General features: G+C 68.9%; 1 protein-coding gene across 3 annotated transcripts; it reads left to right on the top strand.

The window, feature by feature from the left end:
- The first annotated feature begins 1669 nt into the window (after positions 1–1669).
- IMPDH1 (inosine monophosphate dehydrogenase 1) lies at positions 1670–13481 on the top strand. 3 transcript variants are annotated; one of them, XM_032688098.1, is made up of 16 exons: positions 1670–1697; positions 3535–3630; positions 4069–4117; positions 4445–4546; positions 4989–5063; positions 5257–5463; positions 6804–6891; positions 7452–7651; positions 9095–9185; positions 9587–9682; positions 10100–10243; positions 10762–10906; positions 10978–11121; positions 11207–11290; positions 12520–12536; positions 12815–13481. In XM_032688098.1, exons 1-16 carry the CDS (start codon positions 1678–1680, stop codon positions 12913–12915), a joined length of 1659 nt encoding a protein of 552 aa, XP_032543989.1. In that variant the 5' UTR covers positions 1670–1677; the 3' UTR covers positions 12916–13481. The 3 variants fall into 3 exon arrangements, with proteins under 3 accessions (XP_032543989.1, XP_032543990.1, XP_032543992.1); XM_032688099.1 differs by having other exon boundaries at positions 12769–12925; XM_032688101.1 differs by lacking the exon at positions 12520–12536 and having other exon boundaries at positions 12769–12825.
- Positions 13482–14054: the final 573 nt, after the last annotated feature.

The following is a 14054-nucleotide window of genomic DNA, read 5'->3' on the forward strand; positions in this document are numbered from 1 at the left end:
GGACGTGGGCGGAGCCGAGGGGGCGGCACCGCCCCCCCCCCTCCCCCCCGCCACCGGTCCCGCCGGCAGCGGCACCCACGGACCCCCCCGGCACCCACGGACCCCCCCCGGTACCCACGGACCCCCCCCCCGGCACCCACGGGAACCCCCGGGACCGCGCCCCCCCGCCATGGAAGCCCCTCCAGACCCCCTCGATGTCGGGGAGACCCCCGCGGGACACGGGGACAACAGGTAATGGGGGGGGTGTCACGGGGGGGGTGTCCGGGGGGGAGCTGGGGGGGGTCGGTGCCGGGGGGGCCATGGGGGTGTCTGTCCGTGCCGGGGGGGGCTGTGCTGAGTGGCGGGGGCGGGCAGTGCCGGGGGGGGGGGTCCAGGGGGGTCAGTGCCGGGGGGTGTCGGTGAGGTGGGCGGTCCGTGCCGCGGGGGGGTCCGTGGGCGGGGGTCCGCGGGCGGGGGTCCGTGGGCAGGGTCCGTGGGCGGGGGTCCGTGGGCAGTGGTCCGTGGGCAGGGGTCCGTGGGCGGGGGTCCGTGGGCAGGGGTCCGTGCCGTGGAGTTGCCGAGGATGGGCTCTGTGTGCGCTCTGGGGGGGTCACCTGGGGACACGCGGGGTCACCTTGGCGGGGGGGTTGCCCTGGTGGGGGGGCTCCACGCCTGCCCCTGCCTGCGCTGCCCGCACCTGCCTGCGGGGGGCACCTGCCGGGGCCTGGCACCGCTTTGGAGGGGCTCCCACCCCCGGGGGCAGCGTGGGGGTGCCCCCCACCCACAGAGTGCGGGCAGGGGCGGGAGGGAGCACAGGCAGGGCAGGCAGGGGCAGGTGGAATTAGGCAGGTGCGCTCAGGTGCACGCAGGTGCGCTCAGGTGCACTCAGGTGCGTCCAGGTGCAGGCAGGGGCTCAGGCAGGTGCAGGCAGGTGCGCTCAGGTGCACTCAGGTGCAGGCAGGGGCTCAGGCAGGTGCATTCAGTACTCTCAGGTACTCTCAGGTGCGCTCAGGTGCAGGTGAGGCTGTTTTGCCTCCCCCGTTCCCCGCGGGCTCATTAAGCGGCCGCACAAACAGCCCCGGCGGGGGGGGGGGGGAGTTGAGGGTCCCCAGGGTACCCCCGGGGCGGGGGAGGGGCACCCAAAATAGAGGGGGGCACCCCAAAACAGGGACGGCACCCAAAATAGAGTGGGGCACCCCAAAAAAGGGCCACACGGCCAGGGTAGAAGAATGTACCCCCACAAAGGGGTATGTCCAAATGAGGGGAGCACCCAAAAGAAGGAGTGCCCCCAAAGCCAGAGGTACACCCAAAACTGAGGGGTGCCCCCCAACAGGAATGCCCCCAAAATAGAAAGGTACCCCCAACCCACGGGTGTCCCAAAAACAGGGGCACCCCCGTAGCCTCCCAAATCGAGGGGTGCCCCCAAACTGGGGTGCCCCCCCCGGGGATGTGCCCAGAGCGAGGGGGTGCCCCCCAAACAGGGTGACCCCCAAGCCGGGGGTGCCCCCGAGCCCGGGGGTGCCCTCCCAGCCGGGGTGCTCACCAAACAAAGGGCGGCTCCCCAAACAGGGGTCCCCCGAACACGGTGGGGGCTCGGGGTGCCCCCCCGGCCGCCGGCGGTGGGCGGGGCTCGGGGCGTGCCCGTGGGCGGGGTTTGGAGGCCCCGCCCCCGCCCCGCCCTCCCCGGCGCTCAGCGCCATGGGCGAGGGGCAGCCCAGGTACGGGCGGGGCTACTGGGGGCACTGGGACGCACTGGGGGGCTGCGGGGGCACGGCCGAGGGCTGGGGGCGCTGGGGCGGGCACTGGGGGGGAGACGGGGCGGCAGCGGGGGCGTGCTGGGAGATGGAAGGGCTGTAGTGGGGGGGACTGGGAGGGACTGGGGCGGGGGGGGCACTGGGAGGGACTGGGGCGTTACTGGGTCGGGGGGAGTGGCAATGGGGGGTTACTGGAGGGTGGCGAGGCGGCACTGGGGGGGTATTGGTTGGTTACTGGGGCGAAGAGGGGCAGCACTGGGGGGTACTGGTTGGTTACTGGGGCACGGGGGAGTACTGGGTAAGGAGGGGGCAGCGGTGGGTGGTACTGGGGGCACTGGGTGGTACTGGGGGCACTGGGACGTGCGGGGAGCAGCTGGAGGGGTTACTGGGAGATTACCGGGGCCTGGGGCGACAGCAGTGGGGAGTACTGGGAGGTTACTGGGAGATGGAGGAGCAACAGTGGGGGGGCACTGGGGGGTTACTGGGGCCTGGGAGGGCAGCACTGGGGAGATACTGGGAGGTTATTGAGGTGCCGGGGGGGACACCGGGTATGGGTGGGCAGCACTGGCGGGTACTGGGAGGCTACTGGGGCATGAGGGAGCAGCAGGGGGGGGGTATCGGGGAGTTACTGGGAGGTGGAGGGACAGCACTGGGAGGTACTGGGCTGTACTGGGGGAGGCTCCTGGCAGTTACTGGGGAATGTCGGGCAACAGTGGGGGGCGGGGGGGTTACCGAGGGTTGCTGGGGGGTGCAGGAGGAGTTACTGGAGGACGCGGGGGGGTTACTGGGAGAGGCGCGGGGGAGGTTACTGGGAGCGCTGGGGCCGGGGCCGGGGCACTGGGAGACGGGGTGGGGGTTACTGGGAGGCGCTGGGCAGGCTGGGAGGGGGGGGGGCTGCGGCGGCCAGTCCCGGCCTTGGCCACGCCCCGTGTGAAATGGCCACCCCCCCGGACACGCCCAACCCACAACCGGGCACGCCCACGGCCACGCCCTGCGCTGGGGCCGCCTCGGGAATCCGGACCCCCCCGGAACCCCCCAGGAACCCCCCACTGGGAGAAGGACCCCCCGGGGACTGGGATCTTCCCTCCTCGGAACCCCCCCTGGGACGGGGAACCCCGGAACCCTTCGGGGACCCCCCCGAAAGAGGGGCCCGCTCGGGGACTCCCCCTCGGAGCGGCTTCTCCCGGGGGCTCCCCCGGGCCCCGGAACGCCCAGCGAGCCCCGCCCGGCCCGGCCCGGCCAGCCCCGGGGGGCGTGGGGGGTCCCTGTGCTGGGGGGGGTCCGGGTCCCCCCGGGGGATGCGGGCCGGGGTCTCTGTCCCGGTGAGGGGTCCCGGGGGGGTCGGGGCTGCCAATCTTGGGTGAGGGGTGGGGGTCCGGTGTGGTCCCAGGGGGTCCCAGTCGCGGGGGGAGGGGGACAGTCCTGGGGATGTTCCGGGTGTGGATGGGGGGCCCCGGGGGGGGTCTGGGTTGGGGTCTGGATCCCCAGTGCCAGCCCCCCCCAGCATGACCATGGCGAGGGGACGGGGGTCCCGCTGAGAGTCCCCGTTCCCGGTGGGCTGGGGGTCCCAGGGGGGTCTGTGGGTGCCGGCTGGGTCTCGGGCGGGTCCCGGTGCCAGTCCCTGTTCCCGGTGGGGGTCCCGGTGCCAGCCGCCCCCAGCATGGCCGTGCCGGGGGTCCCTGGTGGGCTTGGGGGTTTTGGGGGTCCCGGTGCCAGCCTCCCCCCAGCCTGGCTGTGCCGGGGGGGTCCCGGGGGGCTCCCCGGGGGTCTGTGGGGGGTCCCGGTGCCAGCCTCCCCCCAGCATGGCGCAGCAGCTGATCAGCGGGGCCGGGTACGTGCCCGAGGACGGACTGACGGCCCAGCAGCTCTTCGCCTGCGCCGACGGCCTCACCTACAAGTGCGGGTGACCCCTGACCTCCCCTCGGCACACCCTGACCCTCACGGGCACCCCCAGAGCCCACCCAGGCACGACCTGGCACCCCCAGGTGTCCCTCTGAGTCCACCTGACCTCCCCCAGGCATCCCCAGACCCCCCAGGGAAGCCCCCATCCCTCCTCTGGCAACCCCAGGGACTCCCCTCAGGGACCCCCAGAGTCCATCCCGGACCTCCAGGCCCTACAGGAACTGCCCAGCCCCCTCTGACAACCCCCCCAAACCCTTCAGGAGCCCCCAGACTCCACCCCAGGAACCCCTGACCCCCCAGTGTGCCCCCTCCGGGTGTCTCTCCCCACCTCAGGTGCCTCCCCCGCAGGTCCAGGGATCCCCTAAGGGCCCCTGGGGGGGTCTGGGTCAATCTGGGGGGCCAGGAGGGTCCCAGCCCTTCGTCCCCCCTGCAGTGACATCCTCATCCTCCCCGGCTACATCGACTTCACGGCTGATGAGGTGGTGAGTGACCCCCCTGAGCTGGGACCCCCTGGGTAACACCCCTGTGCCCCCCTTGTGCCACCTCACACCCCTCTGGGGTGACCTCATTCCCTCCTTGGCCCCCCCTGTGATTTTGGGGTGGGGGATGCCCATGGGGGGGTCTCAGCAGGTTTTGGGGTGCGGGGGGGTCGGAGGACCCCCAACCCTTGAGGCGTGGCCAGGGTGTGTGGGGTCCCTGCGTTTTTGGGGGTATGGGGGGGCAGGGAGGGGCAGGGAGGGGTCCGGGGTGCCCCATTACCCCTCGGGGGGCTTCAGGGCAGGGTCAGGATTTTAGGGGTGCCCCCCCAGGACCTGACGTCAGCGCTGACCAGAACCATCACCCTGAAGACCCCCCTGGTGTCGTCCCCCATGGACACGGTCACCGAGGGGGACATGGCCATCGCCATGGCTGTGAGTGGGGGGCATGGGGGGGACACCGGGGGGACATGGTCACCGAGGGGGACATGGTCACAGAGGGGGACATGGCCATCGCCATGGCTGTGAGTGGGGGGCACAGGGGGGACACTGGGGGGACACTGGGAGGACACTGGGGTGGGGGCACAGGAGGGGAGGGCCCCCACAGAGGTGGGGGCATCTTGGGGAGAGGGAGGGGGCTCTGAGGGAGCATCCAGGGGTTTGGGGGGTCTGGGCTAAGGGGAGCTCTGACAGACCAGGGGGGAGGGGGGCACCGTAGGGGGAACTGTGGGGGGGCACAGTCCCAGAGGGGTGCAAGGGCAAACGGGGGGGGGGCCGTGGCTGTGCGGGGCTGTTGCTCACCCGGCCGGGGGTCAGGAACCCGCTGCCCCCCCATAGCCCCTCCTTTGCCCTCTCCGTGCCCCCTGTGCCCCCCCAGCTGAACGGCGGCATCGGCATCATCCACCACAACTGCACCCCCGAGTTCCAGGCCAGCGAGGTGCGCAAGGTCAAGGTAAGGGGGGGTCCCCACCCCGTGACGTCCCCCTCGGACCCCCCTGCCCCCCCCCGTGCCCCAGCCCCCCCAAAGAAGCTGCCACCGCTGACCAGCAACGACGAACCGGTGGCCGTCACCGCCCCCATCCTTGGGGTCCCCCCTCGTCCCCCTGTTCTTGGGGGTGCCCCCCCGGTGACCCCCGTGCCCGCAGCGGTTCGAGCAGGGGTTCATCACGGAGCCGCTGGTGATGAGCCCGGCGCACACCGTGGGGGACGTGTGGGACGCCAAGGCCCGGCTCGGCTTCTCGGGGGTGCCCGTCACCCACTCGGGCCGCCTGGGGGGGCGGCTCGAGGGCATCGTCACCTCCCGGGACATCGACTTCCTGCGGGAGCGGGACAGGGGCACCCCCCTGGCTGAGGTGCGTGGGGGGCACGGGGGGACAGGGAGGGACAGGGAGGGTCAGCAGTGTGGCACGTGGGGCAGACGTGGGGCAGTGGGACGGGAAGGGTCGGAGGGCGGTGGGATGTGGGGCAGGGGCGCTACCGTGGCGGCCCCAGGTCCCCCGGGGCTTGTGACGGTGACGGTGCCAGTGACAGTGACAATGGCCATGCCAGTGACTGTGTGACAGTGACAGTGCAGGTGACAGTGACTATGTGACAGTGACAGTGACAATGGCCGTGCCAGTGACTGTGTGACAGTGACAGTGCAGGTGACAGTGACAATGGCCATGCCAGTGACTGTGTGACAGTGACAGTGCAGGTGACAGTGACAATGGCCATGCCAGTGACTGTGTGACAGTGACTATGTGACAGTGACAGTGACAATGGCCATGCCAGTGACTGTGTGACAGTGACAGTGCAGGTGACAGTGACAATGGCCATGCCAGTGACTGTGTGACAGTGACAGTGACAATGGCCATGCTAGTGACTGTGTGACAGTGACAGTGCAGGTGACAGTGACAATGACCATGCCAGTGACTGTGTGACAGTGACAGTGACAATGGCCGTGCCAGTGACTGTGTGACAGTGACAGTGGCCGTGCCAGTGACTGTGTGACAGAGACGGTAGCGGTGCCAGTCCCCATGACAGCAGCAATGGAAATGGCAGTGCCGGTGACACACAGTGACAGTGCCTGTGACAGTGCTGGTGGCAGTGCCAGCGTCCGTGACTGTGACAGTGTCAGGGACAATGACAGTGCTGGTGACAGTGGCAGTGATGGTGCCAGTACCAGTACAGGTGACAGTGCCAGTGACAGACAGTGTCAGTACTAGTGCTGGTACCAGTGGCAGTGCCCATGGCAGTGACAGTGACAATGACAGTGCCCATGACAGTGGCAGTGCCCGTGACAGTGCCAGTGACAGTGACAGTGACAGTGCCCATGACAGTGGCAGTGCCCGTGACAGTGACAGTGCCAGTGACAGTGACAGTGCCCATGACAGTGGCAGTGCCCGTGACAGTGACAGTGCCTGTGACAATGACAGTGCCCATGACAGTGGCAGTGCCCGTGACAGTGACAGTGACAGTGACAGTGACAGTGCCCATGACAGTGACAGTGATGGTATCCGTGACAGTGCCTGTGACAATGACAGTGCCCATGACAGTGGCAGTGCCCGTGACAGTGACAGTGACAGTGCCAGTGACAGTGACAGTGCCCATGACAGTGACAGTGATGGTATCCGTGACAGTGCCTGTGACAATGACAGTGGCAGTGCCCATGACAGTGCCTGTGACGATGACGTACAGGTCCCTGTGTCCCCAGGTGATGACCAAGCGCAGGGACCTGGTGGTGGCCCCAGCTGGTGTCACCCTCAAAGAGGCCAATGAGATCCTGCAGCGCAGCAAGAAGGGTGAGGGGGGCACCTGTCACCCCCCTGGGGTCACACCTGTCACCGTGGGCACCCCGTGTGGGGCACCTCCGTCACCCTGTCCTGGGGGTCACCTCTGTGTCACCCTGACCCCACCCCTTGGGGTCACCTTCGCATCCCCCTGACCTGGGGGACACCTCTGTGTCACCGTGGGGGGTACCTTCGTGTCACCCTGTCCCCAGCCCTGGTGTCGCCTCATCCCGGTCCCTGGGGTCACCTCCCTGGGGGTCACGTCCGTGTCCCTCCATCCGTGTCTCTGGGGTCACCTTCATGTCCCCGTGTCCCTGGCATCCTCTCCGTGTCCCCCATCCCTTGGAGTCTCCTCCACAGTGCCCTGTCCCTGGGGTCTCCTCCACAGTGCCCCTGTCCCTTGGGGTCTCCTTCAACGTCACCCCATCCCCGGGGCCACCTCTACGCCGCCCTGCCACCGTCCCTCAGGGTCACCTCCGCGTTCCTCCACCCCGATCCCCGGAGTCCCCTCCGTGTCCCCGTGGCCTCCCCCGTGCCCCCCGCCCCGGGTGACCCCGCGGGTGTCCCCGCAGGGAAGCTGCCGATCGTGAACAGCCGGGACGAGCTGGTGGCCCTCATGGCCCGCACGGACCTGAAGAAGAACCGGGAGCACCCGGCGGCCTCCAAGGACGGGCGGAAGCAGCTCCGGGTGGGCGCCGCCATCGGCACCCGCGAGGACGACAAGTACCGGCTGGACCTGCTCGTGCAGGCGGGGGCCGACCTCGTGGTGCTGGTGGGTGTCCCAGAGCAGGGGGGACCCCAGCAACGGGGGGCCTGGGGATGGGGACCCCGGAAACCAGGGGGGCCTGGAAATGGGGAACCCCAGAAATGGGGGGCCTGGAAATGGGGACCCCAGGAACCAGGGGGACCTGGAGATGGGGGACCCCAGGAACAGGGGGGCCTGGAAGTGAGGGACCCCAGGAACCAGGGGAGCCTGGAAATGGGGAACCCCAGGAACAGGGGACCCTGGAGATAGGGGACCCCAGAAACCAGGGGGGCCTGGAAATGGGGGGCCTGGAAATGGGGAACCCCGGGAACAGGGGGGCCTAGAGATAGGGGACCCCAGAAACCAGGGGGGCCTGGAAATGGGGGACCCCAGGAACAGGGGGGCCTGGAAATGGGGAACCCCAGAAATGGGGGACCTGGAAGTGAGGGACCCCAGGAACCAGGGGGCCTGGAAATGGGGGACCCCAGGAACAGGGGGCCTGGAAGTGAGGGACCCCAGAAATGGAGGGGGCCTGGAAATGGGGGACCCCAGAAACGAGGGGGGCTGGAGGAATGAGGGTGGAGATGGGGATGGAGATGTTGGGGCAGGCGGGGGTGGATCTCGTGGTGCTGGTGGGTGCTCCCAGAGCGGGGGGGGGACCCCAGGAACGGGGGGTCTGGAAATGGGGAACCCCAGAAACCAGGAGAGCCTGGAAATGGGGAACCCCAGAAATGGGGGGCCTGGAAATGGGGGACCCCAGGAACGGGGGGTCTGGAGATGGGGAACCCCAGAAACCAGGGGCCTGGAAATGGGGAACCCGGAAACCAGGGGAGCCTGGAAATGGGGAACCCCAGAAATGGGGGGCCTGGAAGTGAGGGACCCCGGAAACCAGGGGGGCCTGGAAGTGAGGGACCCCAGGAACAGGGGGGCTGGAGGGATGAGGGTGGGGATGGGGATGGAGCTGCTGGGGCAGGCGGGGGTGGATCTTGTGGTGCTGGTGGGTACACCCCAAAATGGAGGGACCCCAAAACTGGAGGGGGCCTGGAAATAGGGAACCCCAAACCCAGGGGTGCTGGAGGGGCCAGGATGGGGCCAGGGAGAGGGGGGCTGGTGCCGCTGGTGCAGGTGGGGGATGACCTCATTGTGCTGGTGGGTGTGGGGGGACCCCAAAAACTGATGGGCCCCAAAAACTGGGGAGGGATAGAGGGGGTGGGGATGGAGGGATGGGGATGGAGCTGGTGCACACAGGGACCAACCTGGTGGTGCTGGTGGGTGTGGCAGGGAACCCCAAAAACTGGGGGGACTGGGGCGGCTGGGGAGTTTTAGGGGGGTGCAGGAGACACCCCCAAATCGTGTGAGGTGACTGGGGCTCCCCTCACCTGGGAGTGGGCGCCCTTCCTGCTCACTGTGCCCCAACCTGCTGCTCCCCACTTCCCCCCAACCCCTGTACCCCAAACCCGGGCCCCCCAGGACTCGTCTCAGGGGAACTCGCGGTACCAGCTCAGCATGATCCGCTACATCAAGGCCAAGTACCCCGAGCTGCAGGTCGTGGGGGGCAACGGTGAGACCCCAGAACGGGGGGGGCACTGGGGGCACCTTGGGCTGCAGGTCATGGGGGGGCAACGGTGAGTGGGGGAAACGAGGGGACCCCAAAATGGGTGTGGGGAAAATGGGGGCAGGATTTGAGGTGGCCCGGGGCGGGATTTGGGGAGGATGGGGCAGCATCTGGAGTACCCCCCCCCCCCCCAGCCAGTGGTGGGACAGGATTCGGGATGCCCTGGGCAGTGTTGGGGGGCTATTTTAGGAGTGCCATTTTGGGGTGCCCCCCTGCGGTGGTGAGGCAGGTTTTGGGGGGCCCTGGGGCAGGATTTGGGGTGCCATTTTTGGGGTGCCCCCCTGCAGTGTTGGGGTGGGATTTGGGGCGGGGCAGGGTTTGGGGTGCCATTTTCGGGGTCCCCCCAGTGGTGACGGCGGCCCAGGCCAAGAACCTGATCGACGCGGGGGTGGACGCGCTGCGGGTGGGGATGGGCAGCGGCTCCATCTGCATCACCCAGGAAGGTGGGTGACACCGGCCCGGGACCCCCCACAACCCTCCCTAAGTCCCCCCTGGATCCCCGTTGATCCTCGGATCCCCCAAACCCCTCAGGACTCCCTGACCCCCCACACCCTGGGAACCCCAGACTTCCCAAACCCCCCCCCGTGGCACTGGGACCCCCCAACCCACCCTGGCACCCCAGGACCCCCTGGACCCCCTGGCCCCCCAGCACCTCTGGCACCCTGGGAACCCCCAGACTGCCAGGGTGGCACTGGGACCCCCCGGCCTCTGACATCACACAGGCCCCCCCTGGACACACCAGAAGGGACAGGGACACCGCAGGGGGGCCGGGGGGCCCCCCTGCGGTGTCCCTGTCCCTTCTGGTGTGTCCCTGTCCCTCCTGGTGTGTCCCTGTCCCTCTGACGGTGTCCTGCCCGCAGTGCTGGCGTGTGGCCGTGCCCAGGCCACGGCTGTGTACCGCGTGGCCGAGTACGCGCGGCGCTTCGGCGTCCCCGTCATCGCCGACGGCGGCATCCGCAGCCCCGGGCACGCCGTCAAGGCCCTGGCACTGGGGGCCTCCACCGGTGAGGGGGCACGGGGGGCAAAGGGGGGGGCACACGGGGGCAAATGGGTCACCGGGGGGGGGTAAAGGGGGGCACCCAGCAGCTGGGGGGACACCTGGCACCCGGGGGGGGCATCCTGAGGGGGTCTCACGGGCACCAACCCATTCTGGTGCGGGTCTCGTGGTCTTTAGCCCACACTGGTGCCCACCCTGGGGGTCCCATGGCCTCCAGCCCGTACTGGTGGGGGTCTCATGTTTGCCAGCCCATACTGGTGATGGTTCTACCATGGGGGTCCCATGCCCACCAGCATATCCTGATGCCTCCCATGGGGATGCCACACCCCCCACTCCACCCTGGTGATGGTCCCACACCCCCCAGCCCACCCTGGTGATGGTCCCACACCCCCAAGCCCACCCTGGTGATGGTCCCACACCCCCCAGCCCACCCTGGTGATGGTCCCACACCCCCCAGCCCACCCTGGAGGGTGTTTCATGGCCCCCACCCCGTTGCCCGGGGGTCCCTGACGGGTGTCCCCGCAGTGATGATGGGGTCTCTGCTGGCGGCCACCACGGAGGCGCCGGGCGAGTTCTTCTACTCGGAGGGGGTGCGGCTGAAGCAGTACCGGGGCATGGGGTCCCTGGACGCCATGGAGCAGGGCCCGGGCAGCCAGAAACGCTACTTCAGGTACCCGGGGGGCACCCTGGGGGGGGACCCGGCCCCCGGCCGCCCCCCAGCCCTGTGTGACCCCCCCGCAGCGAAGGGGACCCGGTGAAGGTGGCGCAGGGGGTGTCGGGCTCGGTGCAGGACAAGGGCTCCATCCACAAGTTCGTGCCGTACCTGCTGGCCGGGCTCCAGCACGGCTGCCAGGACCTGGGGGCTCGCAGCCTCTCGGCGCTCAGGTGGGTGTGGGGGGGCCGGGCAGGGGCTCCCTGGCCCCACAGCGACCCCACAGCGACCCCACAGCGACCCCAGCGTGCCCCCCAGGTCCATGATGTACGCGGGGGAGCTGAAGTTCGAGCGCAGGACGTTGGCGGCGCAGGTCGAGGGAGGGGTGCACGGGCTGCACTCGTGAGTGGGGAACAGGGGGGCCTGGGGGGGGTTTGGGGGAGGTTTTGGGGGCTCTGGGGATTTTGGGGGTGAGGGTGTTGGGGGTCAGCGAGTAACAGGGCCTGTGAGGTGGTTTGGGAGTGCTGGAGGGGACTTGTTGAGGCTGAGGATGGTTGGGGATTTTGAGGGTGCTGGGGTGGGTTTTGGGGAGGCTGGAGATGGTCGGGGGTTCTGGGGGTGTTTTTGGGGGCGCTGGGGTGGGTTTCGGGGAGGCTGGAGATGGTTGGGGGTTCTGGGGGTGTTTTGGGGGGTGCTGGGGTGGGTTTTGGGGAGGCTGGAGATGGTCGGGGTTCTGGGGGTGTTTTTGGGGGTGCTGGGGTGGATTCTGGGCAGGGCTGTGGGCAGTTGGGGATCCTGGGGGGATTTTGGGGTGCTGGGTGTTGGGGAGAGCTGGGGGAGGTTTGGGCACAAGGCCCCACTTCAGGGGTCCAGGGGGCTCCCAGTTACCCCAGTTTGGGGGCTCCCAGTTACCCAGTGCTGGGGGCAGGGCTTGTGTGGAGGGAGGGGCTTCCTTGGGACCCTTGATCATTGACCAACTTGGGGGGTGCTGCAATTGGCTGGTTGAGGTGCTGCTGGACTGTGATTGGCTCACCAAGGCACTGGTGGGCTGTGATTGGCTGGTGGAGGTGCAGGTTGTCTGTGATTGGCTGGCTGAGGTGCTGATTGGTTGGCTAGGGTGGTGGTTGGCTGCGATTGGTTAACCAGGGTGGTGATTGGCTGCGATTGGTCAGCTGCTTGAGCTGCTGATTGGTTAATTGTTGGGTGGCTGCTTAGCTGACCAGGACACTGATTGGTTGGCTGGTGGCTGGCCAAGATGCTGATTGGCTGGTTGAAGTGCTGGTTGGCTGTCATTGGTCGGCTGGTTGGTTGGCCAGGGCTCTGATTGGCTGGACACGGGGTGAGCAGGGCTCTGATTGGCCAGGAGCTGCCAGCCCAGTCTGGGACTGGGACTGGGGGCAGTGGGACCATCCCAGGGTCGGGTGGGGTTGGGTGGGGTCAGGAGGGCACAGGTGGGCACAGGTGACCCCAGGACCAGGAGCTCTGGGATCAGGGTGGGGTTTGAGGGGTCCCCGCGCAGGGTGGGGGTCTGGGGGGGCTCCTGTGCCGGGGAGGGGTCAGGGTGGAGGTGCCTGTGCTGGGGTGTCTGGGGTGCCCCCCATAATCCCCCCCTCTCTCCCCCCACGCCGCAGCTTCACGGTCCTGCCATGTAAGTACCTGCTCACCTCCCCCGGTCTGGGGGGCTTCTTCTTGGGGGGTCCCCCCTCTATTGCCCTGGATGGAGCTGGGGGGTTTGGGGGGCAGGGGGGGCACCCCCAGTCCCCTGACTGGGATCTGATGTGGTGCCGGTGGGGGTGGGGGGCAGGGGGGTTTGTGGGTTCCCCCAAGGGGGGATTTGAGGGTGCCACACCCCCCAGGTGAGGGTTGGGGTTTCCCCCCAGGTGATGTTGGGGGGTCCCCGCCTCTGACCCCCCTGTGCCCCCCCAGTGACGAGAGGCGGCTGCCCTGAGGAGGGGCCCCCCCGGGCCGGCGCCCCCCGCCCAGAGCCCGCGGGGACCCCCCCGGCCCCCCGACACCGTCGCTGCTAATGCTGCACCAGGACCCCTGAAACGGAGGGGCCCTCAACCCCCCGTCCTGAGCACAGGGGGGTGTGGGGACCCACAAACCCTCCTGGAATTGGGGGTGCGGGGAACCCCCAAAACCCCCCCGGGGCACCACGGGGGGTGTGGGGGACCCCCCGAGCCCTTGGAAATGGGGGTGCAGGGATCCCCAAAACCCCCCTGGGCACCACGAGGCCGCAGGGACCCCACAAACCCCTCTGGAAATGGAGGTTCAGGGACCCCACGAAATTCCCCAGGAATGGGGTGCGGGGACCACCCCAAGCCCCCTGGGGACCCCCCCAAACCCTCCCTGGCACTGCAGAGATTGGGGAGGGGGGTGTCCCTCTGTCCCCCCAGAGCGGGGATGGGGGGACCCCCCGAGCATCAAGGGGACCCCTCAAGCACCAAGGGGATGCCCCAGCACCAAGGGGACCTCCCAGCATCCGGGGGGACTCCACAGCACCCCGGGGACCCCGCAAAGGCCTGTGGCCCCCCCAGTGCAGGGGGACCCCCAACTCGCTGTATCCAGGGGTCAATAAAGTCACGGAGCATCGGAGCCTCTTGGGGTGGCCCTGGGCCTGCTCTGGCCCTGCCCCTGGTCCTCTCAGTGCCCCTGCCCCTGTCCCTGGTCCTGTCACTGTCCTGCCCCTGTCCCTGGTCCTGTCTTTGTCCCCATCCCTGTCCATGGTCCTGCCCTTGTCCTTAGGCCTATCCCTGGACTGGCCCTGTCCCCGTCCCTCCCCCTGGCCCTGTCCGTGCCCACTGTCCCACCCCTGTGCCCTCCCTGTCCCTGCTGGTGGCACAGGGCGCGCACGTGTGACGAGGGGTGGCACACACACGGCACGGGGTGACACACGTGCACATGTGCCAGAGGTTGGCACACACATGTGGCACACATGGCAGGGCCTGGCACGGCCCGGGGACAGCCCTGTCACCCTGGGCACAGCCGGGCGGGGGCCGCACACCCGGGCACGCGTTTGCACCCCACGGTGTCCCCCCCACGTCCCCTCCGTGTCCCCCCCGGGCTCTGTGGGGGACCCCAGGGCTCGAGTGGCACCAGCGGGGTGCAGGCGGGACCCCCCAGATGTGGGACCCCCCAAATACGGGACACCAAATGTGACTTCCCC

The sequence above is a fragment of the Chiroxiphia lanceolata genome, chromosome 5, assembly GCF_009829145.1.
Source record: "Chiroxiphia lanceolata isolate bChiLan1 chromosome 5, bChiLan1.pri, whole genome shotgun sequence".
NCBI lineage: Eukaryota > Metazoa > Chordata > Aves > Passeriformes > Pipridae > Chiroxiphia > Chiroxiphia lanceolata.

Excerpts from the sequence above, each read along its gene's own strand:
- IMPDH1 (XM_032688098.1), top strand. The coding sequence starts at position 1,678 with ATGGGCGAGGGGCAGCCCAG. Across the intron at positions 7,652-9,094 it reads GGGCCGACCTCGTGGTGCTG|GACTCGTCTCAGGGGAACTC; the intron begins GTGGGTGTCCCA and ends CGGGCCCCCCAG. Across the intron at positions 9,683-10,099 it reads CATCTGCATCACCCAGGAAG|TGCTGGCGTGTGGCCGTGCC; the intron begins GTGGGTGACACC and ends TCCTGCCCGCAG.